Source organism: Zingiber officinale, chromosome 7A (genome assembly GCF_018446385.1).
Source record: "Zingiber officinale cultivar Zhangliang chromosome 7A, Zo_v1.1, whole genome shotgun sequence".
Classification (NCBI taxonomy): Eukaryota; Viridiplantae; Streptophyta; class Magnoliopsida; order Zingiberales; family Zingiberaceae; genus Zingiber; species Zingiber officinale.
Genome location: NC_055998.1, coordinates 142406249 through 142431882, shown reverse-complemented (window position 1 = coordinate 142431882; position 25634 = coordinate 142406249). Strand labels below are relative to the sequence as shown.

Sequence of the window (25634 nt, the reverse complement as noted above, 5' to 3'; positions counted from 1 at the left end):
ATCGCAAAATTCTTTCAAGAGAGAAATTTGTAATTCGAAAAATTCTTCTAATTTGCATAATTCTTTTGTCAAAATATTTTTAAATTTGCAAATTTCTTTTAATAATATTTCTAATTTGCAAGAAAAATTTGACAATTGATTTTCTAATTCAAAAAACTTTTTCGGTAATTCAATTTTTAAATCGCAAAAATCTTCAGGCAATTTTTCTATTGAATTAACCGGTTGTTCAGAAGGTAGAGACCATACCTTACTTACCTCGTCGGCCATTGATTCTCCCCCTGTTGAGTTGTTTTCTTCCAATATCTCTCCCCCTTCATTGATGCTCACATGGGATGAGCTTTCTGTGTCCTCGGGATGGAGATCGACTATCTTGACAGTTTCCTCATTCTCGGACTGTTCTGGCGTTGAATCGGTGTTGGATTCATCCTCGACATTGGCTGGTTCTTCGTAGATCTTCAAGAACTTTTCCCAAAGTTTTTTTGCATTGTTGTACTCTCCGACTCTGTCGAGATCTTCTTTTCGTATTACGGTTAGAAGATGGAATTCAGCTTGCTCGTTTGCCACAAACTCGTCGCATTGCTTCTTGTTCTAGAGGCGTAAATCGAGTTCTTCTCCATTCGTATCTTTCGGTGCTTCATAACCTGTTTTCATTATTAGAGAAATACCAATATCAGAGTTAAGGAATACCTTCATTTGTTGCTTCCATGAAGAAAGCTCCCCCTCGAATGCTGGTGGGTAGTCGCTAGCTTCGGCCATTGTTGCTTCAGACGGCAGTTAGTCCTTCTGAGGCGTCTCGGCTCTGATACCACTTGTAGGACCGTTGGGCCGGCTAGAAGGGTTGGTAAATGACCTGTCAATTAAAAACAAACAACCCTTCCTCGAACGATTAAGCTAACACTTGTAAAATGAATTAAGCAGATAAATAAAAGCATAAAAGAAAAGACGAGGCACCAGATGTTTACTTGGTTACAACCGATGTGGTTGTTAATCCAAGGAAGATTAAGCTCAAAAACTCCTTCAGGCGGAGAAGCCTCTTACAGCGTTTAGGCACAGAAAACAGAAGCTTAACTACAACTAAAGCATACAAGTGTTTGGAAATAGAATGATCGTGATTGTTGAAAAGCTTCTGGACCAAGGCTATATTTATAGCCTTGGTCGGGGCGCCTGGAAGGGTTCCGGGCACCCTAGGGGGGATAAAATTTATCCCCCAACGGTTGGATCGAGTCAAAGCTCGATCCTGTGAAAAAGTCACTTCCGGGCGCCCGGAAGGGTTCCGGGCGCCCCGGACAGCTCCGGGCGCCCCGGAGCCAAAAGTCAACCCAGTTGACTTTTGGTCCGTGCTCTCTTCTCCGGTTCAGCTCGCCTCTGGTCCGGGTCTTTCTGCTCCGGCTCCGCTTGCTTGGGTGATCTCTGACATCCGGAATAGGGCTCACCCGAACCCATCTTCCGGTCTTCTCGAGCATGCTTCCCTCCGGCTTCTCGTCCCTCGGAATTGCCGCGTGTCCCTTCTCGTCCACCAGCGTACTCATCCGCAGACTTCGTCCCTCGGTCGCACCCCGTGCCGACCTTCGCGCTAGCTGCGTCTCTTGCTCCCCGAGCAATCTTCCGCTCTGGCTTTCGTACCTCGGAACTACCGCGCGCACTTCCTTCTCGTCCGCCGGTGTACTCTTCCGCAGCACCTCGTCCCTCGGACGCACCACGTGCCATCCTTCTCGCTAGTTGCGTCTTCCGCTCAAGTACCTGTGCTCCTAAGCTCCTGCACACTTAGACACAAGATTAGAAACAACGCAGGACCTAACTTAACTTGTTGATCACACCAAAACAACCTTGGGGTTCCAACATAATGCGGTGATAATAAGGGTCATGTGATGCGGTGATAAGAAGGGGTCCACCTTGGGAAAGGTCTTCACCACAATGGAGGTCAAAGTCAAGGTAGTCAATGCTCCACTATCACTGGTCGGGTGGGCGAGTGGTTCACCCGACCAAGACATGAAAGGGTTGATCTGACATCACTACTAGCTCGACCACCAGCTGACCTAAGACGCTCAAGACAGGAATGAACGCCAAGTGTCTGCAGAAACAAGCCGAGCTGCTACCCCACTCGACCTTACATCAATGCCCAGATAAGCGGAGTAGAGTTATGGCTGAGTGAACCACACGCGGACAATGCTACTACAACCAAGAGGCTATCCCGTTTGGTCTAGGTACACGTGCAGCAACCAGACAGTGGAAGTATCGGCCGAGCGGCTATCCCGCTCGGCCAAGTAGTAGATTCATCAATCAGACAACGGAGACTTCAAGCGAGCGGCCACCTCGCTCGGCCCAACAACGGACGACACTAAGACAGGGGACTTTCAACCGAGTGGTCATTCCGTTCGGCTGAGCAACAAACACAACAGGATATCCTTCGACATCCTTTTGGAAGTTAGTGCTGCCGATGGGCGGCATGGTCAGATAGAAGATCGTACGGCGAAAGCTTCCACTGTCACTTCAGAGATATGCTTGACCCAATAAGGTACTGTATCAGAGACACTTTACTGACATGTCTCTTCAGGAAAAGTTTGAGATTACGTGTCCGCTTTAAGAAATGTGCACACACGCTACAGGAGTCCTATATAAAGGGGTGTCCAGGCATTGGCGGAGGTATGCTTTTCTCGCGATCTCTATAGTTGCACTATAGTTCCCTTTGCTTCTTACCTTGCGGGAGACTGACTTGAGCGTCGGAGGGTCATCGCCGGGGACCCTTTCCCTGGCTCAGCACTAACGCTGCTTGTGTTGTAGGCAGGAGCGAAGTCCCTCAGAGGTCAGCAGGAGCGCCACGTCTCCAGCATCCACCTCCTCGACTTTCAAACAGGATCAAATGTTATCAAGCTCTCGATTCAAGCTTGGTTCGTTTAGATGTTATCACGCTCTCGATTCAAACTTGTTTGATTGTTTAAAACTTTTAGTTGTTTGATTGATTATTGAGTTTGATAATTTAAATTTATTTATTTAATTATTTATTTAGCATATTGAAAAGAGTTTTATTAATTAATATTGTTCGTGAACATTGTTATGAATCTTGTTCATGAATATTATTCACGAACGTTATTCACGAGCATTAATGAGCTGAACACATATGTGTTCAAGTTTGTTTGTTTAGCTTAACGAGCTGTTCAAGATTGTTTGTTTAATTAATCTTATGTATATTGAATGAACATAAATAAACTCTTAACAAGCCAAACACCAAACTTATTCACGAACGCTTGATTCATTTACAGGCCTAATTAAAATTATTATTATATTAAAATATTATTTACCAGTGATTAAAATCATTGAAAATATATTTCAATATTATTATAGCTATTATGACCATAATTATATTACGTGAAACAATTTTATGAGAATTACTATTAAAATAGTTAAATAATGATATTTTCTATTATAAATTGTGACAATTATAGTCATAATTTTTTAGTAGTACTTAAATAAAAATATTTTCTAAATAAGAGAAAAAGACAAATGCCTTTTTTCGATAAAGAAAACAAGAGTTGTCATTTTAATTTAATATCTATTAAATTATTTTAAAAATAATTTATAAAATTATATTTGATGGAAATGAATTTAAATTCAAGACTTTTGTCTTTTGTCACCTTAAAAAAACTGATGTAATTCATAATATTCTATAGTTTGGGGAGTTAGATGCAAAGGTTCTCGAAAATTCCAATTCCAACCCCAAAATATCTTCTTTTTTATTTCTCATATCCATTCCTCCTCCTCCTCCTCCTTCCTTATCTCTTCCTTCTTCTCCCTAATCCATGGCGGCCGCCGCGAGGATCTTCAACTCCATATCCATGGCGGAGGCCCTTCTCCCCTCCCTCCCCACTGCTCCCTTCTCCTCCAAGCCCCCCTTCCCTCTCCTCCCATTGTCTCGCTCCTCCAAGCCCTTCCCCTTCCTCCACCTCTCCCGCTCCCCTTCGCCTTTGTTCCTCAAAAAGAGCCCTCCCTTTCTCCTACTTGTCGCGAAGACCTCCGACTGGGCTCGCCAAGACGAAGATACCGAGGTGGATGACGGTGAGTTCGGGTACGATGAAGCAGGGTCGGAAGCCTCTGATGGGATCGAGGAGTACGAGGGAGATGAGGAGCAGACTTTGGAGGGCGGGTTAGTCGCCGAGGCAGACGGCGAGTTTGTCGAAGAGGAGAGGTATGCCGAGCCGCCTGAGGAAGCTAAGCTCTACGTTGGCAACCTCCCTTACGATGTGGACAGTGAGGGATTGGCTCAGCTCTTCGAGAAGGCCGGCGTTGTCGAGGTCGCTGAGGTAAAAGAAAACGGAGAGCTCTCCATGGTGTTCTAGGGTTTCCCGTAACCAAGATCCCTTCACCTGTGAGCTTCTGCTATTGCAGGTGATTTACAATCGCCAGACCGATCAGAGCCGTGGATTTGGGTTCGTGACAATGAGCACTGTTGAAGAAGCAGACAAAGCAGTTGAACTGCTCCATCGATTTGTAAGCTCCATTTCGTTAGATGACTATTCTTCCTGCTTCAGTTAAATGCTGCTCAAAGTAATCCAAGTTACTGGAGAAATTACCTAGATATGCTTTATTTTGGGTTGTGTCCATGAAGTTGTTTGATTCTTGGTTGCTTCTGCTGCATCTACTTAATGAGTTGATTCTTCATGCACTATACTTTTGCACTTATTTTGTATGAAAATACAATGCCTTCGATCTACATTCATCGAGTATGGTTGGACACTTCGCCCTTGATTTTATATTGCATAATGGAGTTATATTTGCCTTAGAGGATCAACCATTGGAAGAGTCTCTGTTTGATTTCAACTTAAGCAACTTTTATTGTTCCTCTGTAGGAAGGTTAGTATCAATATAAGTATAAAGATACATTTATATATTATCTAGCCTGAATGTGATGCAGTGAATATTTGCTTGACTTGTAAATGTAAGCAAATGCTAGTTTTTAATATTTTTGCTTGTACGACTCTCGGGGTTACATTCAACTAAGTTTATATCAGCAGTGTTTTTGCAACATGTCAATATGATAACCAAGTGCTCACCTCATGGAACAAAATCTTACCTGAAGGTGATTAGGATCTGAGTCAAATTTTTTGGTTTTGGCATTCTTGTAATTGTAGTCTTCTCTTCAGTAGGTTCTTTGTTTGCTCTTGAAAGTACACAAGCTTGTAAGAATATAGTACTGGAATTTGATAGGTCATTTCATCTTTAACTAAGCTGCTGTTGTGTAAAATGCCATTGTGTAATCAATGTGTTAACTGCAAGCAATCAGGGAGAATATTTGGGAACTTCTTACTAGTGGATTTTAGTATTGTCTCCATTGATGCTATTAATTTTCTCCTTTTTCTTGGTAAACTGCAATTTCAGATTTAGTAAATTGCTAGATTAGAAATGCTGAATTCATTTCTTTTGTGGGCATCAACTGCTGCATCAGGGTGGTTTTGGACAGTTGCAGGGTGTGGTCTCTGATATATGTTTATTAATTTTTGCTATTTATCAATTACACTGCTTGTTTATGCATGGTGGTAATATTACAATATATGTTGATCGCAACAATTTGAATTATATCACTGGAAGAGATAGTTTTTAATTCTTAACAACTTATTTTTGTTTTTATTACAACCTTCATATCTTCTGAGATGTATAAATTAATCCCACTTTAGGTGTGAACATATTCTTTTTCATCCATGCTTAGCAAGTAAACTTCTCTCTGGCTCTTTGTTTGCATGTAATCATGATCTTCGAGCAACAATAGTGACCTCTTTCCTATAGTCATGCATATTTAGTCGAGTGTTTTTAGCATACTCAACTATCAAGGATTGCGCCTAAGAGTTTTGACATTGTGGATCGGATTGATCTTCCCCTTGAATTTTTACATGGTATCAAAATCAATCTATTACCTTTGGTGGTTTAGGGTTTAGTTTGGGCATAAGTATGGCTGCTTAAATGCCTTGATATTTTAGGTTTTCGTTTTTTACTTCAACAATCTTATGCCAAATTTGCATAGCAAACATAGAGCGAAATGCTAATAGAACTCTGGTCCCTAACATAGTGTTCTTCATCTGATATCCAGTGGAACAGTTTTCTAGCTTTTACTGAATTGACGATCCACAGTGAAAGACTAAGCATTAAGTTGATGCTTTCCTCTTTGTTATCTTAAAGGTATTCAACTTTGATAGCAGATTATACTAGCACTATGCCTATTGCAAGCCCACGATGATCTTTTTTTTCCCATAGAATTGTTAACTCTAATTTTTTAATTACTTCATCATCTACAAACCTTGTCGAAGTGTTCATTTTGTCAATTGCTCAACTAGCTTACTTGGGCTGAGTATAGTGGGAGGAGTTTAGTGTTCAACTAGTTTAGCTAAGGTCCCGGCCTGCATCACTTTGTCTCGACTAGTATCAGTATGAGCTATCGCCCAACTTATATTTAACACTCTAATGGTAGAGTAGCAACTATTTTTCTCCTTATCGTTGAATTACTGATTCTAGCTTGTTTGTTGCTCCGAGAACAGGAAATTAATGGCCGGCTTTTAACTGTGAACAAAGCATCGCCCAGGGGCACTCGTGTGGAGAGAACTCCACGTACTTTTGAGCCTTCTTCCCTTAGAATCTACGTCGGGAATCTGCCATGGCAAGTTGATGATGCGCGTCTGGAGCAAATATTCAGTGAGCATGGTAAAGTTGTGGAAGCAAGGGTGTTGTATGATAGAGAGTCTGGACGCTCACGTGGATTTGGCTTTGTGAAGATGGAATCACAGGCCGAAATGGAAGATGCAATTGCCGCACTTGATGGACAGGTGAGAATACTTTGTTTGAGCAACTTTATTTACCTGCTTATTATCTACTCGACTAGAGTTTATGTTTGTAGTTTGTACCTGAGCAGCTATATTTTATGGTTAATAGTGTTGGATGATTAGAAAATAAGCAGTCAAAAAACTAACATAACAAAGATGAGATTGTGAGGCATCCAAAGACAGTGATGCTATAAACATTTATGATGAAGTAGATGGGTTCCAAAGATGAGATTTCCAAAGACGTTAATAGATTCTATAGTTAGATTGAGTCAGGTGAAATTGAGGGTGCGAGGGATAGGAGGCAAAGAAAAATTTAACTAAGAGATAGATTCACGATGGGACGACAATCATGACAAGAGTAGGTAACATTTTACCGGATAAATGAGAACTTGTTCATAAATTTGTTGTTTCCATGTGTATTTATGCTAATTTGAAACTGATTGAATATGTGTTTCTATTTGTGTTGTGTTGGTACTTGGGCAGAGCTTGGATGGTCGAGCAATACGCGTGAACGTTGCAGAGGAGAGGCCACCACGACGTGCTTTTTGATGTTGAAAAACTGAATATTATTTGTCAGAAGGATTTTGTCGAGAATAGCTCGTTACTTGTATGAATTTGTTTTTGGTCGTCGATGTTTACTTTGTAGGGTGATGAGCCAAGAGTTTCTTTTCCTTGGCTTTTGGTGATTTCTGTTCAGGTCTTTGATACATTTAAGAACTATCTCACTTGATGATATGGTACATTTATACTTCTTAGGGGGTAAGAGACTCTTTAAGCTTCCAAATTGAAAGACATGAAGTGACAAAATAGGGTCTGAGTTAATATAGTTTGCTTGCCAAAATTTCGACTATGAATCCATCAAAACCCACCCAGTAATATCAACAGTTCAGTAAAATAATTATCTGTTACCACCCATTTCATTATTCACATGTGGTTCTGTCTCAGTTGGAATAAGCATCTCCCCTAATTTTTTTCTTCGAACACTTGAAGGATTCAAATCCTGATAATATTGACTATGAACTAGAAATGAGCAACAAACGCAGAGGAAGATTCATCACGCTTACCTTTCTACAGGTTCTTTCTTTTGATTTCTCATGATGTATCCAGCATTAGGGGCTCCGACAATTCCATCTCGTTGTTACCTTGTCGTACATCATTTTGATCGTATCTTACAGCATTCAAGCCCAGCCATTGCCACGGCCAGCATACATATCGATAACTGTTTCTGCTCTGGAAATTGTCTTGGTTTTCGGATTCCTCGAGCTGCCGAGTAAGTTCCTCGAGCCTCTCACGCAGCCTCGTAGATCTCATGTCGGCTAACTTCAAGGATTTCTCGGCTGCGTCTCTGGCAGCCATTGCGGCGGCTGCAGTCTCTTCTTTGAACTTCAGCTTGTTATCTGACTCTACGGCTCCTTGCCTTGCCTCTTCCAGTTCCTTTCTGAGAGCTGACAACTGCACATTGAGTTGGAAATTCAAAAGTAGACAAGTTAATGCCAAGTAAACATAATACAACAACAAAGCTTAAAAGCTTTATCCCACTGGGTGGGATCGGAAATAAACATAATAAGGCAATGAAACTAAATATATATATATATACTTTTCATCAATTTATGATTTTGCAACTAAAAGGATAGCTACTTGTCGAACTAAAAGGATAACTATGTTAATGATGAGAATGGGCGACCTCGTCAAATAAGACAATCAGTAGGCTGGTGTTAGACAGTGCATGTTTCTAGCTCTACAAGTATTCACTATGTCATCATGCGGAAGTTCCTCATACTACCAACTGAGCCTGAAAAATATTACTGAACTACATATCTTAGGGCCTAAATCATTGTCAGCTCTAGTGCAACCATGATGACAACTAAGACCTTGTCAATCTGATATATGCATGGCTTTTGTTGACAAGAATTATAGATCCAACTTCCTCCATTTAATCTCTGTAGTTTTCCCTGTGTGTGACATCTAAGATTTGACTACTACGAAATGATTGCACAAGCCCATATCTACCATATTGCTATTGCTAACATGGAAATTTTAGTCTAGTAAGTCCTATAGATTGGGAAAAAAGAAGTTAACAAATATTGATGGCTATGGCAGTTAAAATGTAGAAAGTTTATGTATACAATTGCAAAAACAAGAACTGCCAAAAGTTTAGGCTCTATTTAATATTTTATCTGTAAGGTTAAGAGTTTGTTTCTACGATTTGCACCTGTAACTGAAATTCCTGTTCAACTGCTCTGCCTGCTGCTGCTTCTTGTTCTGCAGCGGCTTTCCATCTTGAAATTTCTTCTTCTGCAGCTGTGATGTCCATCATGAGTCCCTCGACCTTTTTAATGGAAAGTATTATCATTTAGGGCTTCATATAAAAGAAAATAATAAAGAAATAAATATTTACAAAGACATCATAGTCAAAAGCATGTCCAATTCTTAACAGCAGTACTGCATAAACTGGAACAAGGAATGTGGCCAGCTTACATTCTCATTTGCCATCCGTTCCTTCTCCTCAAGCTCCTTTATATGATGCTTTAGCTCAGCAATCTCTTTTGTTTGTGCATCCAAACGAGCTTTCAGTAGACCAGACTCTGCCCTTTCTCCAGAAAAAATGCATGCATAAAATATGAAGCAATTTAGAACCTAAGACAAACTCAACTCATAGCTTCAAATCATATCAATTGCAGCAAATAAGATTGGAGGATAACAACTATGAACTACCTCGATATGCATCTTCAAATACAGGATTAAACCTGGGTGTCATTGCACAAAGCATCATAAATATTTTTATCATACCACAAACCGCTGTCATCATATCAAATTTGGCATAGAAACTTATCCATATTTATGGAAGCATCGCTGGTTGTACAACAAGAACTCTGCTAGTTATTTGAGTTTGACAAAATGGATCTCATCTTGCTGCTCGTTTTATGTGTTATATTGCTAGTAATACTCTGGCCATTTAAAGCATTTCTAATTATTCAAAGTAGAGTTTTCTTTGATCTTCTTTACCCCTAAAACCTTCAACTCTAGTTAATTCAACCAGTCTAATTGTGAAAATATTGATCTTTGTAAATGTTCATACTTTGTTTACTTAGTATTCTGATTTTTTCATCTATCAAAGCTACCCATAGTTGCCTGAAAATAGTAACCTTTTATTTATCACTTACTATAATCCCATTAATTAATCTTAACACTTAGCTCCATATTTTTTTATGCTTTTCCATATATTTTCTTGTCTTCTGATGTTCTATAGACCTGTCAGTCGAATTAAATTAACCAAGGACAAGTATTAACTTGTGGAAAGGTTTTATTATTGTTATACAGGGTAGCAGCTTCAAATGGTATTTCAGAAACTCTAAAACGTCAAATGAAGAAAAAGACGTGCACATAGAATCTTTAAAAAAAATGGTTGTTATAATTGTTCATACTATTGATCATCAATATTTCATTCATAAGCATTCGGGGAAACACAAAAGATGTAAACTTTATTGATTGACCTCTATGCACAACAGAACATGACCTTATAAACATACTTGTGTGTCATAATGACAATACGAAATAGGATGCGTAGGTGCAACAACAAACAGAATAAACACCTGGGGTAAGCTAGGATTACAAATCAATCTGAAATCAACACTAGAGCCAGATGCAATTTACCAATAGTCAAGAATAACTACACGTCAAAACTTCAGCACACTTCAGATCTTTATCTCTTCCAAATGAATGTTTGAGATGAAACATGGATGCATGTCCTCAAAGTAGGTTTACTTCATTATAGTGACTCAGATACATCTTTTAAAACAGACTGAGAGAGTTGAGGACATAAAAATGTCTTGTTCAAGGAACAAAGAGATCGACTACAACCAGGTGTAGGTCTCCAACTAAACGACTAAATATTCCATCTAGAGTTATACCTGTATGTTCTAACACATTGCTGTTACGGATGACTACAATGTAAGGGGCACGCAACAATCAATCAAGTTTAGTTGCTCACTTATAAAAATGAAAGAAGTGATGCTTTTCAGTTTTCGGTGTTTTTAGACTATTTTGAGTTTCAACTAGGCGGTCCATATCATTCATTATTAATGCAACATAGCAATTACCTGAGTGCTTCCACCAAGTGCTGCAGCTCAACAATCCTTGTTTGTGATTCCTTGACTGTAGTTCCCAATGCACCTGCCTGTAAGATTACACACATTTAAGCAATAGTTTCCGGTTTGGGACAACCTCTAAAATAAAATTAGATTGACCTCATTACCAAGATGTACACTTCATTTTCCCCACTTTGATCTGACTCTTGCTCGTCAAGATGGTCCAATCTCAAATCTATCCCAGCTTCTCTAAGACCCTCCTCTGCTACATGTCGCACTTCATTTGTCTTTGATGACAATGCACTCCTGAGCAAAGTCCCAATATGTTGCTTCTCTGCCAAGAGTCCCATGACCTTCTCATTCAACTTGTCAATTTCAGTCCTATTTTCCTCGGAGTGAACCCTTGCTTTCTCCGCTGCGACCTTAGCCAGTTCATAAACAGACTTAGTCCCATCCAACGAAGTGCGTAAATTATCACCAACGTCCATTTCATTCCAAATGAACAATGAATCTGAAAACTCAGATGGATCATTATCATTCTTGACACTCTTAATAATCTCTGAAATATGTTCATAGGCCTTCGATGTGTAACTTAATTGATCAACAATCAATGGTCTCTGAGATTCTAATTTCATTTCCAAATTCTTGACTTTAGCATCGAGATCCTCACCAAGCTGTGTCAGTCTGGATATCTCACTCTCCATCTCTGCGATCCTTGTCCCCCTTTCAGAGACTACATTCTCCAGGTTTGTAATCTCCGAGTTCTTCTGTGAGACTTGATCTTTGAGACTCACAATTGCAGCCTCAAGCTGCGACACCTCTATTGCAATCTCGTAATTCCGCTGTTCAACCTGTTGCCTGGCCTGATCCCTGGCCTTCGAGGCTGCGTCAATCTGCTTCATAAGCTCCTCGGAGATCTCATGCGCCCGCTTGATGACGCCATAGGCCACCGAGGGCAGCCCGGTGTACTTCTGGGAAGTCGAGAGGCCACCGGAGGCGGAGAAGTTCTTGTACCCGCTCACCTTGCTGGAGATCTTACCGATTCCGGAAAGGAGCATCTGAGCGGCAGTCTCCATCTCGGACCGTATCGAATCCTTGTTCTTGTTGGCCTCATCCCTGAGTCGAACCGCATCAGCGAGCTCCGCGGCGGCGCGTTCCGCGGATCGCGCGGTCTCGTCCTTGTCACGGAGGGCGTCGTCTCGCCGCCTGACAGCCTCGTCCCTTTCGCGGAGCGCATCATCTCGCTTCCGGATGGCGTCTTGGGCCATGGATTTGAGGCGGCCGAAGGTGCCCTCGGCGGCCTTCCGGGCCCCCCGTTCCTTCTCGAGCTCGGCGAGAAGGTCTCTGACGCGCTGCTCAGCGGCCGCGGAAGCGGAAGAAGGGGCAGAGGAAGATTGCAGGACGATGGGGAGTGGATCGTCGTCGTCTTCGACATCGCTGAGGACGGCGGCGTTGGGATCTTCCTCGGCCATGGCGTGTGAAAGAGGGCGAAGGAGCTTCCGCCAACGACCGGCCTTCTCTTCGACTCTTTCCTTATTATTATTATTATTAAAAAAAATTATTATTATTATTATTATTTTAATCTTTCGTTTCGAGAATTTTCTAAACATTGAAAATAAAAATTTTAAAACTTCAAATTTTTTATTTTACTAGACATAATTATAAACAATATTTTTTTAAGATAAGTTTACAAATAATATATATTTTTAAATGGTATCTTTTTCAAAATTATTCTATTTAACATATTTTAAATAAAAATAATAAAATTGTAACAAATATAAATTCAAAATCTATTAATAATTTATAAAAATAAAATAAAATAAAATAATCATAAATACAATTAAAAGTCAAAGAGTGAGATTGAAATGGAAAATATTAAGATTTAAAAAGATAAAAATAATAAAATTTGAGTTTTATCATGCTCTTTATAATGATCTAGTAAAAATTTATTAAGTTTCTAATGCAATAATCGTTAATTTAAATCTCAACTACGGTATTTTTATAGAAATTTTTCTGCTAAATAGAGAATTATAATTAAAAGATGTTAAACTTATGAACTAATTGCTGCATGTGCTTTTTATTTATTCTGATAGTATAAATTTATCAAGAATAAAAAACACATCTTAAATGTTTTGTTTGCAATTAGGGACGCTTCCAATTAGCAACGGTTTCTTCGAAGACTTCCTGCAGTAGTTTTCGATCGGCGTCGTAAAAGAAATCCTTCAATTTTCCTCTCACATCAGGCAACCTCCTGAAATCAAACAGGTATGCCAAGCAGCCCTTGGTCAACTTGTCGAGCTTGTAACGCCGTGCCGTTCGAAGCTTCTCGAAGACGCTGCTGGAATTGATGTCTTCCAAGAGAATTTCCTCGCAGCAGTTTCTAAGATCTTGCAAATCGTACTTGTCTGCGGCCGCCAGCAGCGGGAGGCAGTGCTTCAAGAAATCGTCTTGTTTGATGGCCCCGTACATGTACGCGAGAAGAGCCGAGCATGCATCCGTCGACATGTCCTCTATTTTTATTATGGACGACTGCTTCTCCTTGAAATCGTGCAAAAACATACTCTTGAACACCGGCGAACTCGAAGCGAGCACAGCTTTATGAGCTCTCAAGGAACCATCCAAAGTTTCGATTGTGACATCGGCATGAATGCTCTCTTGAAACATGCAAGAGATGTTACGTAAGGTGTTTTTGATTGAATGATCCAGAAGCAAGAAATCATCGAAGTCATCCGGCCGAATTGAAACATGCTGTGAAAGATAACGAATCGATTGTGTTGGTAGCTGAATTTGAATTAATGTATATATAAAGAAAAGAGTAGAGTGCCTACATTTGAGGTAGAAGATATCTTCAAATCTAGAAATTCTAGATCAATTGTAACACACGAAGCATGAACACGTTCGATTCGCCAAAGTAACTCCTTTTCAGTCCGGAACATCTTCTTATATACTGCAAGCAAATAAATTAGAGAGCTATAAACATAGAGAAAGTTAAGGAGCTATGGAAAATAAAAGGCATAAAAGGAGGCGGTAGGATTCAATAAAGCTAAGATATATTTTTTATAATTCAAAAATTTGTTTCCTAATAATAATGTTTATCGAAATAATATCATCAGCATCCCAAGCATAGTTTGTAGAAGACCCCTACGCGTTGGTGCAGTTAGTTCATGTAAGGATGTTGCTAGGGTCGATTTGATTTACCTCCCTTTCAGACAGTGAAAGGCATCCCTAAAGGGCCGCTTGCTAGTATTCATAATATCACAAACACACATAAATTAACATTCATATAAGCAAATATACTAAATTATGAAAAAGTATTTAATAATATAAACAAACACAACAGCAGGAGGATCCATTTGGTGGGGTATCGAGCCAATAATGAACTAGGAGTGTCAATAATGAACTCAACCTAATTAGAGTTGTAATTGAGCCGAGCGGAGCTTATGCTAGGCTAGAGCTCGAGAAAACTACATAGGCTCGAGTCAAGCTCAAGTCAAGCTTGAGCCTAACTTGGAAAAATAAATTAAATGCCTATGCAAATTAGGTTGTAATCGAGCCGAGCGGAGCTCATGCTAGGCTAGAGCTCGAGAAAACTACATAGGCTCGAATCGAGCAAGCTTGAGCCTAACTTGGAAAAATAAATTAAATGCCTATGCAAGTGGTATTAGATCCATGGACCTTAAATATACCAAATGATATGCTCTAGCCACAAACTCCTCCTTAATTTAATCTTTATTTTTAAAGTAATAATAATTTTAATTATTAAAATATTATATTAACCTGGCTTAACAAGACTCAATGAGCCATCGAGCCAGTGTTAAATGAGCTCGAGCTCGACTCGAATGTTAAACAAGCCGGCTCAAGCTGGGCTCAAGCTTGGTCAAATTCGAGCTCGAGTTGAATTTTGACCGAGCCGCTCGGCTCATTTACACTCCTAAACCTGATAACTCGACCCAAGTTAACCTGAAAAAAATCAAGTTTGCGTTGGGCATTTTCGAGTTCGAATCAAATTCAGATTGGAGGATTTTCGGGTTGAAAAATTTTGGATTGGGTTCAAATTGACCCAAATTTAGTAGATTTTTTGGGTTAAATTAATTTTTATTTAAAAATTAAGATGCTTTTACTTATATTAATATATGATAATGATGGAATATTAAGATAAAAATGAAGAATTATAGGAAAAATAGTAAAAAAAAACATTTTGAATTAAATTAATCGAGTCATGTTCGGATTAGTCGAGTTCGGGTTCAAGTTTAAAGATTTCGAGTTTGGATCGGATTTGGGTTGGGATTTTTTTTAAAAAAAAATCCAACCCAATCCAAATCCAATCCGACCCATCAGAATTCCCCTATCTAGGACGTATGGACCAAAAAAAAAGGTTACTAATGGTCTAGTTTAAAGGCCAAATGACACAATAAACACTATTGATTTAGTTGACTCAAATATAAATTCTAGAAACAATCTTTTAACGACATGTTGATTCAACGTAATACAAAATATTTTTGATGCTCAAAACTTTAGAACATCAACTAAATAAATGATTTAAATAGTCTCAAAACCCCAACAATTTTCACAAAAGATGAAAATAACCTCAAATATAAAGTATGAGCTCATCTAAAATTAGCCGTTATGAGTTTTATTTCGTTACAAATATACATATCTAAATAAATATAAATTTTGTTTTAATATACTATAGATCTCATCATTCAATCAGATATTTCAATGTGTAGAATCATTGACTCATTGTAACGTGGTATGATCATATCGATCCTGCTCCAATCGATTCCACACACTCCTGGATGATTTTAGTTTTGGTTTTGTTTTTTTGGGAGCGTCGATTTTGCCAACCATGATACCGATCCGAGGTAATCAAAATAGCAAGTGTTGCGTGGCTTCACAGGATATCGAGGTGGATCCTACGAGTCATCAGAGTTGATAAGTAGTGATTATTTATCACTTGGAAATGCGGGGTCGAATGGCGAAACTGTCGGAACGTAAATCTCCATATCCTGTCCATCTCACCCCCACCCTACTTGCCTGTTCGGGTATCATGATTTACTTCTCTGTGATGATCTGGGGTCAGATGCGGCAGGGACGAACATTTCACTTTTTGTCACAGGATATCGAGGTGGATTTCATTGATGAACTGCTAGATTGTGTAGTTCCAGGAAATTTAATGTAGTGCAGAAAAGCCAACGACAGAGGGGACTTACATTCAGCATAGTGACAATTCGTGGAATTCGTGGAACCAGTGCAGTGGGCCCGGATCAAGATCTTGGCGATGGAGTATTTATCCTCAGTGATGCAACTGGGCTTGGAGATGAGCCGGATGGACAATACAGAATTATTATTCTTGACGGATAAACACCTGAAAGTTCCAAACAATACGATCACAATTAACCGAATAAACCCAGAAAATTGACAACATAAAAAGAAAACTCGAATTTTCAAATCTCAACCTACGATTTATTTAGGAACAAAAGAACCTACCGAATGAACCCAGAAATTTGACAAATAGATCAAAATTTCAAATCTCAACCTAGGATTTATTCAGGAACAAAAGCACATACCGAATAAACCCAGAAAATTGACAAAAAGATCAAATTTCCAAATCTCAATCTAGGGTTTATTTAGAAACAAAAGCTGAAAAGCACCTACGGAATAAATCTAGAAAAATTGACAACAAAGAGGGAGATGGACCAATTCCAGCTTCCAATCATGAAATCGTCGGAGCGGCGGTAGTCGTGTGCCCCGAGGCTCTTGACCCTCCATTGCGCCAGCGGCGATATGACTTTCACTTTGTTGCCGGCATTATTTTCGCTGCCGGCCATCTCCGCCTCTGCACTTCTTCGATTCCGACGAAGGAGAACGTTGGTGGAGAAGAGACTCCGCCGTCGCAATGCAGCCCCGATCGAAAGAAACAACAGGAGAAATATTAATGACTAATCATGACCATTTAAAAAGAGAAATAAATATTTCTAATTTTGATTTACTCAATTGCCAAAAACGACTCTTTACCTTTTTCTTTTTCTTTTTATTTTTAACATTAAAAGATTTGTCCTATACATAAAATAATAAAATAGAATATTTTAAACCATTCTTTAAATGAGTAACTTATATATAAATCTTTTAATTAAAAAAGGATATAGTCTATTATAACATAGAATAATTAAGGAAAATTTTAATCATAAAAGAAAATAAGTTAAAAAATATTAAAGAATAAAATGTGTGTGAGATATGATTTATTTGTTATTTAAATAGTTAGCATTTTTATTTAGAGAATTAATTATAATTTCTATTAAATTATATTAATTTTGAATATTTTATTTCTATATATGTTATTGAGTAAGTTTATTAAAGAAGTGTCGAATTAACTATTATTTTTATTTTAGCAATATTCTAATCATTGAACTTTTATATTTATTTTATTTTTCACAATATAAAACAATAATTTAATCACACTTAGAATTATTTAATAACAAATTCACTTTCTTAGCTTAGTCTATTTCTAATTTGCTAGATCCATCCCTAATTATAACAATCAATTAGTGAAATATTGTCAATTGAAACATTTACCACTCATTGAACACCTTGACGCTGCACCATTGTCGCGGGGAATTAGAGTTTTATTGTCCTCTCTAAAATGATCTTCAAAACAAATCTTAACTGAAAAAAAAAATATAATGCTTTATTCAAAAACCAAAACCTTCTCATTTGTACAAGTCTATAAGTAATAAATCTTAATTTGCTAACAATTGACACTGCCACAACGATCATCAAGGCTTCTTAGCACTAATGGTTTTTTTGAAGACTTCCAGAAGTAGTTCTCTATCAGCATGGAAATAGAAATCATGCAGCTGCTCTTTCATATCGTGTAACTTATTGAAATCAGACAAGTATTTGAAGCAGTCCTCCTTTAATCTGTCCAGCTTATACAGCCATGCTGCTTGAAGTCTCTCAAAGACATTACTGGAATTGATATCTTCCAAAAGCATTTTCTCGCAACACTTTCTAAGGTCTTGCAAATAATACTTGTCTGCAGCAGCCAGCAACGGGAAGCAATGCTTCTCCAAATCTTGTTGTTTGATAGTCCCATACATGTATGCAAGAAGAGCCGAGCATACATCCGTCGACATGTCCTCTATTTTTATTATGGATGATTGTTTCTCCTTAAGATCATGCAAAAACATGCACTTGAAAACGGGGGAACTTGAAGCAAGCACAGCTTTGTGAGCTCTCAAGGAACCATCCAAAGTTTTGATTGTAATATCGGTATACATGCTCTCTTGAAACATACGAGAGATGGTTCGTAAACGATCCAGAAGCAAGCTGTCATCCGGCCGTATTGAAGATTGTGAAGCATCCTATGAATGAACTTCATTGTATTGGTAACTGAGTTTCAGTTAATATATATCGAGGAGAAAAGAGTAACATACATACATTTGAGGTAGATATCTTCAAATCCACAAATTCAACTAACATTGTAACACTCGAGGCAGAAACAAATTCTATATGCCAAATCACCTTTTTTTCAGTCAGGGAGAAATGCTTATATACTGCAAATAAGTTAGAGAGACATAAGACTAAAGAAGGTAATTAAGGAACTATAAAAAAAAACAAGTACTTTCTTAAATATATAAAAGGCATCCAATTGCCAAGAAAGAAGAAACAGTAAGTGTTATTATGCTCCACAGGGAAATGGATGAGGTCCTTCAAGAATGGTTTTTGACAGATGAAACATTGATGAACTAACTGCTAGTTTCTGTTGTAGTTCTAGGAAGTTCAATCTAGTGCAGAAATGCCAACAACACAGGGGAATTACATTGAGCAAAGAATATGAAAAATTAAGATTCCATTCTATCTATACAGCATATCTTCCAAACATAGAATTGAGATAAAATACATGATCCAGCATGTTCATCAAGTTGGAAGAGGTATTTCTAGAGATAGGAGGAATACCAGTGGACCTATAGTGATAATTCGTGGAACCAGTGCAGTTGGCGTTGATGACGATTTGGGCGAAAGGGTGTTTATCTTCCGTGATGAAATTGGGCTCGTAGATGAGCCGGATGGACAATACAGAATAATTGTTCCAGACGGTCAAACACCTGAAGGTAACATGTTGGTTCCAAACAGAAGGCGATCAAATTTTGAAATCTCGACCTAGCCAGGATTTATTAGGAATGGAAGAAGCCACCGAAAAATGGAAAAAAGAAGGGAAACAGACCAGTTCCAGATCCCGATCTTGAAAGTACCGGAGCGACGATAGTTGTCGAATCTGAGGTTATCGACTTTCCATTGCGCCAGCGGCGATATGGCTTTCACTTTGTTTCTGGTATTATTTTCGATGCCGGCCATCTCTGCCTCTGCTCTTCTTCTTCTTCTTCGATTCCGACGCAGGCGATCGTTGGTGGACAAGAAGAGACTCCGCCGTCGCAAAAGAAAGAAACAGGGAAATATTAATAAGAGGAAAACTCCGATAAATATCGATAAATTTTATTTAAATATAAATAATGATATAAATAGAAATAAATATCAATAGCTGAAAAAAGTTAATTCCACCGGATAAGGATAAAAGATATGACTTATTTGTTATTTAATAATTAGTATTTTATTTATGGAATTAATTATAATTTCTATTAAAATATGATATTTTATTTTAAAATATTTTATTTCTGTATAAGTTATTGAGGAAGTATAAGATCTGATAATTCTCCCAAATATTTACGGTCACATGTCCACGTGGGTATCAAAAATAAATACAACTCTGTCAATTTGATCCAAGTCGATTCGAAGAATAACGAATTAGAGTTAGGAGTTTTTGGTTCGAATTGAGGGATTTGGGATTGGTTTAAGTTTAGGTTTGAGTTGGATTCCTATTGATCCAAATTTAGTATTATTGATTTTTTTCTACTAAATTTTATTTTATTTTAAAAATTAAGATATTTTATATACATAATATAATATTAGTATAATAATAATGAAATATGAAGATAAAAGTTAGAAATTATATGGGAATAATAAAAAAAGGTTTTTTCCGGATTAGTCAAGGGTTCAGGTTTAAGATTTTCATGTTGACATCGGATTTAAATTTAGGTAGATTCAATTCGGGGTTGAAATTTTTTATAATATTCTTACCTACTCAAATTCCTTCAACCCATCAAAATTGACACCCTTATATTCACATCATTAATCAAATATCTCACTTTTCAATATTTTAAATTTTATGATTAAATATTTCACAAACCAAATATTTATAGTCTCATCCATAAAAAATCTCATTAAAAAAAAATATAAATTTATGGGCAACACTTTTTTTTTTTTTTTGCATATTTTTAATTAGGGATGATAATTTCTGATCTCACATGAAAACACGATCATGAAAAAAATCAAATTAGGATCAGATCTTATTAGGTTCGGGTCAGGTTCAGATCGATCCGATTGACACAATTAATAAACGGATCGGATTCAGGTCAACTTGAAATAACCCGACTACAATCGATATTTTTCGAATTAGATTCAGATCAGATTCTAGTTAAGTTCAAGTTAAAATAAGCATATTTAAATAAAATATATCTTTTTGGTTCAGCTTGAATTTGAGCCAGGTCATTTTATTTTTATAAATAGCCAAATACAGATAAATGGATCGAATTCGAGTCGAATAATTTGATCCAAAATAATAATCAAATTGGATTCAAATTCTAATATTCTAACCTGTCAATCCACTAACCCGAATCCACTAATCTGAATCTCATCTAAATTGTCACTCCTATTTTTAATATCCCAATCTCCTCCCTTTGGGTGTGGAGATTTAGATTTGAAAATATCTGAAAAATAACTTTTCCCAATGAACATTGCTAAATAATCAGAATCCGACCCGTCTGACTAGCTAAATTCTGACCATTAACATTTATTGTTTCCCAATATCCCATAGCTAGAGAGTCCTGTATTTAATTATCGTGAATTAATAATTGTGTGTGTGAGAGAGAGAATTTATTTCTCTACATCTTGTTGTCATTTACATATTTCAAAATATAATTAAGTTTTTTATGTAAAAGTTATACTCTTCGACGTTAATGAAGAATATAAATCTCCTTTTTTTTTTTTTTTTTTTTTTTTGATTTTTTTTCAGTCATTCAAAATATATATATATATATATATATATATATATATATATATATATATATGAGGATGGTTATGTTGCGGACTATTCCCTAAGGATTGTTACGGACTTGTCATGTCATTTTCTTTTTAATTTTTTAAATGCAACTTTTTCTCTTTTTTTTTCTCTCTCTTCGTTCTCGCCGAAACAACTCACTGTGCTCATCGCGCCTCCTCGCGTGCCCGCCACCTGCCCTGCCACCGGCCATCTACTAACTGCCAACGGCCTCCGGCCGCCTGGACCCACCCACACTATATCCCAGGAGTGAACCCGTCGGAGATCGTGGTATGGATTCCGACCACATCTCGATTACAGCCGCGATACAGCGTCGATCAAGCTCGATTCCAGCCGCGATCCAACGCGATCGCGGCCATGTTGGGCAGGCGACCGAATTCCGACGCTTTCGCAGCCGGAGGTAGGCGATTCCGGCCACAACTCCATTCCAGTGGCAATCAAGCTTGATTCCAGGCGATTCCGGCCGTGTTGGGTAGGCGACCGGATTCCGGCACGGTCGCATCTAGATTCCGGACGCGCCCACGTCGGAATCCGGAAGCGCCCGCGTCGGAATCCAGACGCGATCGCGACGAAGGAAGGCGCGGTCGCGTCTGGATTCCGGCGCAGTCGCGTCTAGATTCAGGGCGCACCCCGTCGCGATCGCGTCCGGATTCCGACGCTTCGTTTCAGCGAGAACGACGAAGAAGAGGCGTGCGCGGTGAGCGGGCTTCATTTCAGTGAGAACGAGGAAGAAAAAAAAAATCAAAGAAAGAGAAATTGTTTTATAAAAAAAAATAATATAATATAACATGACACTTGATCGTAATAATCCGCAGGATAAAGTCCGTAATATAAAAAATCTGTACATATACCAGCAAACTACTTAAATACGGATGAACTGGATTTCATACATATTTATGAACAGAACTCATAAATAATTTATTTATTAACTTGTTTAGATTTTTAATCATAAATTTATTTCTCTGTTCAGATACATGATTTTTTATCTTTGTATTTAATTGTCTATTGCTATTGGTAAACAAATTTATATTATCTTAATATTATTTACTTATTTTACTATACATAATTAATAACAATATTTTTTAAGTTATGCTTTGGATAAGTTTAAAAATAATCTAATTTTTCATTTTAAATGGTATCTTTCAAATTTATTCTATTTCCCATTATCTTCAATTTAATAATTTTTTTAGTAATTTTCTACTCATTGAATTTTAATTTTAATTTTATTTTTCACAATATAAAACAATAATTTAATCACACTTACAATTATTAACATCTAATATTATCAAGATTTTATTAGTATTTTAATTTTCCACTAAAAATTCTTTTACAAAAATAATTAGATATCAAAATCATACTAATGAGTCAAAATTTTTAAATAATTACACGAATTATCCAAATTTAAACAATATGCTAAAATGCAATTTACTATGAGAAGTGTTTGAGTTGAGCTCGAGTAGATGACTCGCCAAGGATGCAAAGTGCCGAAGAGTTGAGTTGAGCTTGATCAACCCATTAGTTTGCGGATTAAGCGCATAAAGACGCAAGAACATTTCGATGTATATATAGCTACGAAACTTTCTTTAAACTGCCAGATTCCAAGAATGTAAAGTGCCTAATAGTTAAACTCGGCGATTTAAAACCGATTCAGCGAGCTCATTGGTGGGTGATCTAATTTGCATAAGGTTGTTCTTCTAACAGAAGAAGAAGAAAGAAGAACATGAGGCAAGAACCCTTGGATATACCATAGAAAACTTTCACTATACTAAGCAAAATGCAAGACTAGTAATACAAACAAACGAAACTAATTAATAAAGTTTTGTGATGTCTAAAGTAAACCAAACAAACATAATCACGGGATAATAATCATCGGCTGACTTTGATCATCGACAACAAAGTAATAGAAAATTCCCTAACATATATTGTTTTTTGAAGACAATGAACACAAACTAGCAGAGTATCTGTAGTTCAGGTTTCATTTATCAAAGAGCTTATTTTTCAACAATCAGAAAGCATCAAATTCATCATCAGTTTCTTCCAGGTGACGAATCAACTTATGAATAGATCTGTTTTGGTATCATTTCTTCAGTCTGCTCTGACCTTATTATAAACTTATCTGACTACCAAACTGTTGATCTTGTTTGAAGATCTATTTTCTCTCATTGTATCATTTGTCAAGGTTACAATCAAATGCCTGCAATAATGAAACATGTTGGCATTTACACATCTCGCTTCTCGATACTACTAGGTTCGAACAAGTGCAACAGAATACATCTTAGTTATACACGACTCCTCGTAAGTGAATGATGCACATCCAAGATGGAACCAGAATATCTAATGAGTTGCAGGAGTGTGAATGTTAGTTCTCTAATAAATACCTTATTCAACAATGACAAACTTCTTGACGAAGTAATTCTACAGCTATCTATCTAATAACTACACCAAATAAAACCCAATAAAGTGCTAGTATATGAAAAATTGAAACCGAAATCTCACTGCTTCAGTAGAATTTTAGCACAAGGTTTCCTGAGAAAAACAACAAGGTACAATTTCAATGCAAAGAACTAAAACCACTTTGAAGTAGATAGCTACAAGTCTACATTATTGAATCATTCAAGAAAGAACTACTACTGAATCAAGAGCTATGTGAATTCCAAAGGCATATAGCAAGCTTGTAAATTATAGTAAATAATAAACATGGAATACGTGCGCTATGCCTGCTTGAGGAATTGCATGACTTCAGATACATTTGGCAATGAAGGGATTGCCCCCTTCTTGGTAGCAGTGATTGCGCCGCATGCATTGGCGAAATTTAGCACCTCCCTCAGTTTCTTCTCATCCTACAATTGTACAATTGCACTAGTATAAGTGGTTGCATCAAAGAGGAAGAGAAAATTCTTGTGCAGCAATGGCTTTCAGATGAGAACTTGCCTGCAAAGCCGACCGGTCTTCTTCAATTCCTCGGAGCAGCCCACCAACAAATGCATCGCCTGCGCCTGTTGAATCCACCTGCTCGATGGCAAATGATCCAACTAGTCCTCGAAAATCCTGCACAGGATAGCCACAGATCAACTTGCTAGTTCAGGATGCTGTCCTTGACAACAGCAATGGAGACAGTGTACCTTGGTGTAGTACTTGCATCCTTGGTCCCCAAGGGTTACAAGCAGCAGCTTCAGATTAGGGTGCCAGAGTTCCATGGCAACTTCATCTTCAACGGAATCATGGCCGGTTAAGAATGCGAGCTCAACTTCGCTGACCTTGGCAATGTCGGCCTGGTTCCAGATGCTGAGGATCTGCTTGCGAGCTTCCTCCGGCGACGGCCAGAGCATCAACCGGAGGTTTGGATCGAAGGACATGAGAGCGCCAGCATTCTTGGCCAACTCCATAGCCTTAAGATGAGCCGATCGGCATGGCTCCGAAATCAAACTAATTGATCCATAGTGAAAGATTGAAGCCTGGAGAATCATTCAAGAACAATACACAAGAGGATCGATTTTAGTGCTTGATATGGTTGAAAAAACAATAGGAATCAGAAAATGTTTGGAAATTGATTGAGAATTGAAGGTTCATGGCGTTGGATTCATAGTTTGAATCTCCAAGTAAAAAAATAGTAGTTTTTGCATCATTTCCGGACGAACTATGGGCCTCGATCTGTCGAATTAGGGTTGAGGAAGTATTGCGAGATTGAGCAAGGTAGACGAGAAAATTTACAGATTTTAACGATTAATTGATTTTGATAGGGGAGAGAAGAAGAGGGGAAGGGGCGTGTACTTTTCTGATGAGATCCACATTAAGCTCGGCCTCCGTGAGCAGCATGTCCGCGCTAGGGTTCCTATAGAACATGAACTCCCGCTCCCCGTCGGCGCGGAGGGTGACAAAGGCCAAGGCGGTGCGTGCGCCGGAGTCGAAGACGACGCCCGCGTCGGAGACGCCGTTGTCGCGGAGGATGGCGGCGAGCATGCGGCCGAACTCGTCGTCCCCGAGCTTTCCCACGAAGGCGCTCCGCCTCCCGAGGCGCGTGACGGCGATGGCCACGTTAGCCGGCGCGCCGCCGGGGGCCTTCAGGAACGCCGTGGCCTCCGCCAGAGAGACGCCGGACTCGGTCGGCACGAAGTCGATGAGCATCTCGCCGAAGCTCACTATGAGGCCGCCGCCAGCTGCGCCGTTGACGATGGCCATCTCTGCGTCGGCGGTGAGAAGAGGCGAAATGAATCAGAGAAGCGAGACCAATTGGGATATTTTTATAATAAAATTAAAAATATATATATTGAAATCATCCAAATACCTTCATTTTTTAAATTTTTATTAATTTATCTACAATTATTAATGGCATTTTAATCATTTGCAAAGTAGAATTTTGCTTTTTCTTTTCTTTTCTTTTTCTAAACAAAATTTTGGAAAATTTAAAAAACGGAGTGGAGTTGTCTTTTGTTGACTTTATCACGTGATGTCCATGTTTGACTTTGCCTTTTGCTTTCCATGTTTTAATTTTTTAAATTTTCATTGATATTCTTTGGCTCTAATTTTATAGTCTGTGATTGATTAGGAGAAAGATATTTTGGATAT

At 38.2% G+C, this 25634-nt stretch overlaps 6 protein-coding genes across 6 annotated transcripts; 1 reads left to right on the top strand and 5 right to left on the bottom strand.

The window, feature by feature from the left end:
- Window positions 1-3751: 3751 nt before the first annotated feature.
- Window positions 3752-7561, top strand: LOC122003068 (28 kDa ribonucleoprotein, chloroplastic-like). The gene is made up of 4 exons (XM_042558505.1): window positions 3752-4298; window positions 4384-4485; window positions 6525-6809; window positions 7290-7561. Exons 1-4 carry the CDS (start codon window positions 3798-3800, stop codon window positions 7353-7355), a joined length of 954 nt encoding a protein of 317 aa, XP_042414439.1. The 5' UTR covers window positions 3752-3797; the 3' UTR covers window positions 7356-7561.
- Window positions 7562-7789: 228 nt separating this feature from the next.
- Window positions 7790-12421, bottom strand: LOC122003067 (uncharacterized protein At3g49055-like). Its single transcript, XM_042558504.1, has 5 exons — window positions 11062-12421; window positions 10907-10983; window positions 9285-9396; window positions 9019-9135; window positions 7790-8258 (listed from the first exon to the last, which is right to left on the bottom strand). Exons 1-5 carry the CDS (start codon window positions 12364-12366, stop codon window positions 7899-7901), a joined length of 1971 nt encoding a protein of 656 aa, XP_042414438.1. The 5' UTR covers window positions 12367-12421; the 3' UTR covers window positions 7790-7898.
- A 615-nt stretch (window positions 12422-13036) lies between these two features.
- LOC121999807 (BTB/POZ domain-containing protein At1g21780-like) lies at window positions 13037-15993 on the bottom strand. The gene is made up of 3 exons (XM_042554440.1): window positions 15951-15993; window positions 13723-13841; window positions 13037-13642 (listed from the first exon to the last, which is right to left on the bottom strand). Exons 1-3 carry the CDS (start codon window positions 15991-15993, stop codon window positions 13037-13039), a joined length of 768 nt encoding a protein of 255 aa, XP_042410374.1.
- Window positions 15507-16807, bottom strand: LOC122000584 (BTB/POZ domain-containing protein At1g21780-like). Its single transcript, XM_042554953.1, has 2 exons — window positions 16592-16807; window positions 15507-16259 (listed from the first exon to the last, which is right to left on the bottom strand). The coding sequence occupies exons 1-2, from the start codon at window positions 16720-16722 to the stop codon at window positions 15995-15997; spliced, it is 396 nt and encodes a 131-aa protein (XP_042410887.1). The 5' UTR covers window positions 16723-16807; the 3' UTR covers window positions 15507-15994.
- A 687-nt stretch (window positions 16808-17494) lies between these two features.
- LOC122000583 (BTB/POZ domain-containing protein At1g21780-like) lies at window positions 17495-19359 on the bottom strand. Its single transcript, XM_042554952.1, has 4 exons — window positions 19119-19359; window positions 18851-18999; window positions 18332-18447; window positions 17495-18255 (listed from the first exon to the last, which is right to left on the bottom strand). The coding sequence occupies exons 1-4, from the start codon at window positions 19247-19249 to the stop codon at window positions 17668-17670; spliced, it is 984 nt and encodes a 327-aa protein (XP_042410886.1). The 5' UTR covers window positions 19250-19359; the 3' UTR covers window positions 17495-17667.
- A 4180-nt stretch (window positions 19360-23539) lies between these two features.
- Window positions 23540-25295, bottom strand: LOC122003066 (fructokinase-1-like). The gene is made up of 4 exons (XM_042558503.1): window positions 24840-25295; window positions 24191-24523; window positions 24000-24116; window positions 23540-23908 (listed from the first exon to the last, which is right to left on the bottom strand). Exons 1-4 carry the CDS (start codon window positions 25245-25247, stop codon window positions 23780-23782), a joined length of 987 nt encoding a protein of 328 aa, XP_042414437.1. The 5' UTR covers window positions 25248-25295; the 3' UTR covers window positions 23540-23779.
- Between the last annotated feature and the right edge of the window lie 339 nt (window positions 25296-25634).

Bases quoted from the DNA above. Each gene is read 5' to 3' on its own strand.
- LOC122003068 (XM_042558505.1), top strand. From the start codon at position 3,798: ATGGCGGCCGCCGCGAGGATCTTCAACTCCATATCCATGGCGGAGGCC. The intron at 4,299-4,383 runs GTAAAAGAAAAC...CTGCTATTGCAG, and splicing joins GCGTTGTCGAGGTCGCTGAG to GTGATTTACAATCGCCAGAC. The intron at 6,810-7,289 runs GTGAGAATACTT...GTACTTGGGCAG, and splicing joins TTGCCGCACTTGATGGACAG to AGCTTGGATGGTCGAGCAAT.
- LOC122000583 (XM_042554952.1), bottom strand. From the start codon at position 19,249: ATGGCCGGCATCGAAAATAATACCAGAAACAAAGTGAAAGCCATATCG. The intron at 18,448-18,850 runs GTATTCCTCCTA...ACTTATTTGCAG, and splicing joins TTATCACTATAGGTCCACTG to TATATAAGCATTTCTCCCTG. The intron at 18,256-18,331 runs GTATGTATGTTA...GTTCATTCATAG, and splicing joins TGAAGATATCTACCTCAAAT to GATGCTTCACAATCTTCAAT.
- LOC121999807 (XM_042554440.1), bottom strand. From the start codon at position 15,993: ATGTTCGTCCCTGCCGCATCTGACCCCAGATCATCACAGAGAA. The intron at 13,842-15,950 runs GTAAATCATGAT...ATTTGCTTGCAG, and splicing joins CCCCAGATCATCACAGAGAA to TATATAAGAAGATGTTCCGG. The intron at 13,643-13,722 runs GTAGGCACTCTA...TATCTTTCACAG, and splicing joins AGATATCTTCTACCTCAAAT to CATGTTTCAATTCGGCCGGA.
- LOC122003066 (XM_042558503.1), bottom strand. From the start codon at position 25,247: ATGGCCATCGTCAACGGCGCAGCTGGCGGCGGCCTCATAGTGAGCTTC. The intron at 24,117-24,190 runs GTACACTGTCTC...TATCCTGTGCAG, and splicing joins GATGCAAGTACTACACCAAG to GATTTTCGAGGACTAGTTGG. The intron at 23,909-23,999 runs GCAAGTTCTCAT...GTACAATTGTAG, and splicing joins AAGACCGGTCGGCTTTGCAG to GATGAGAAGAAACTGAGGGA.
- LOC122003067 (XM_042558504.1), bottom strand. From the start codon at position 12,366: ATGGCCGAGGAAGATCCCAACGCCGCCGTCCTCAGCGATGTCGAAGAC. The intron at 9,397-10,906 runs GTAATTGCTATG...TTCTGGAGAAAG, and splicing joins CACTTGGTGGAAGCACTCAG to GGCAGAGTCTGGTCTACTGA. The intron at 8,259-9,018 runs GTGCAAATCGTA...CTCAATGTGCAG, and splicing joins AACAGGAATTTCAGTTACAG to TTGTCAGCTCTCAGAAAGGA.
- LOC122000584 (XM_042554953.1), bottom strand. From the start codon at position 16,722: ATGGCCGGCAGCGAAAATAATGCCGGCAACAAAGTGAAAGTCATATCG. The intron at 16,260-16,591 runs GTCCATCTCCCT...TGGAACTTTCAG, and splicing joins ATGATTGGAAGCTGGAATTG to GTGTTTATCCGTCAAGAATA.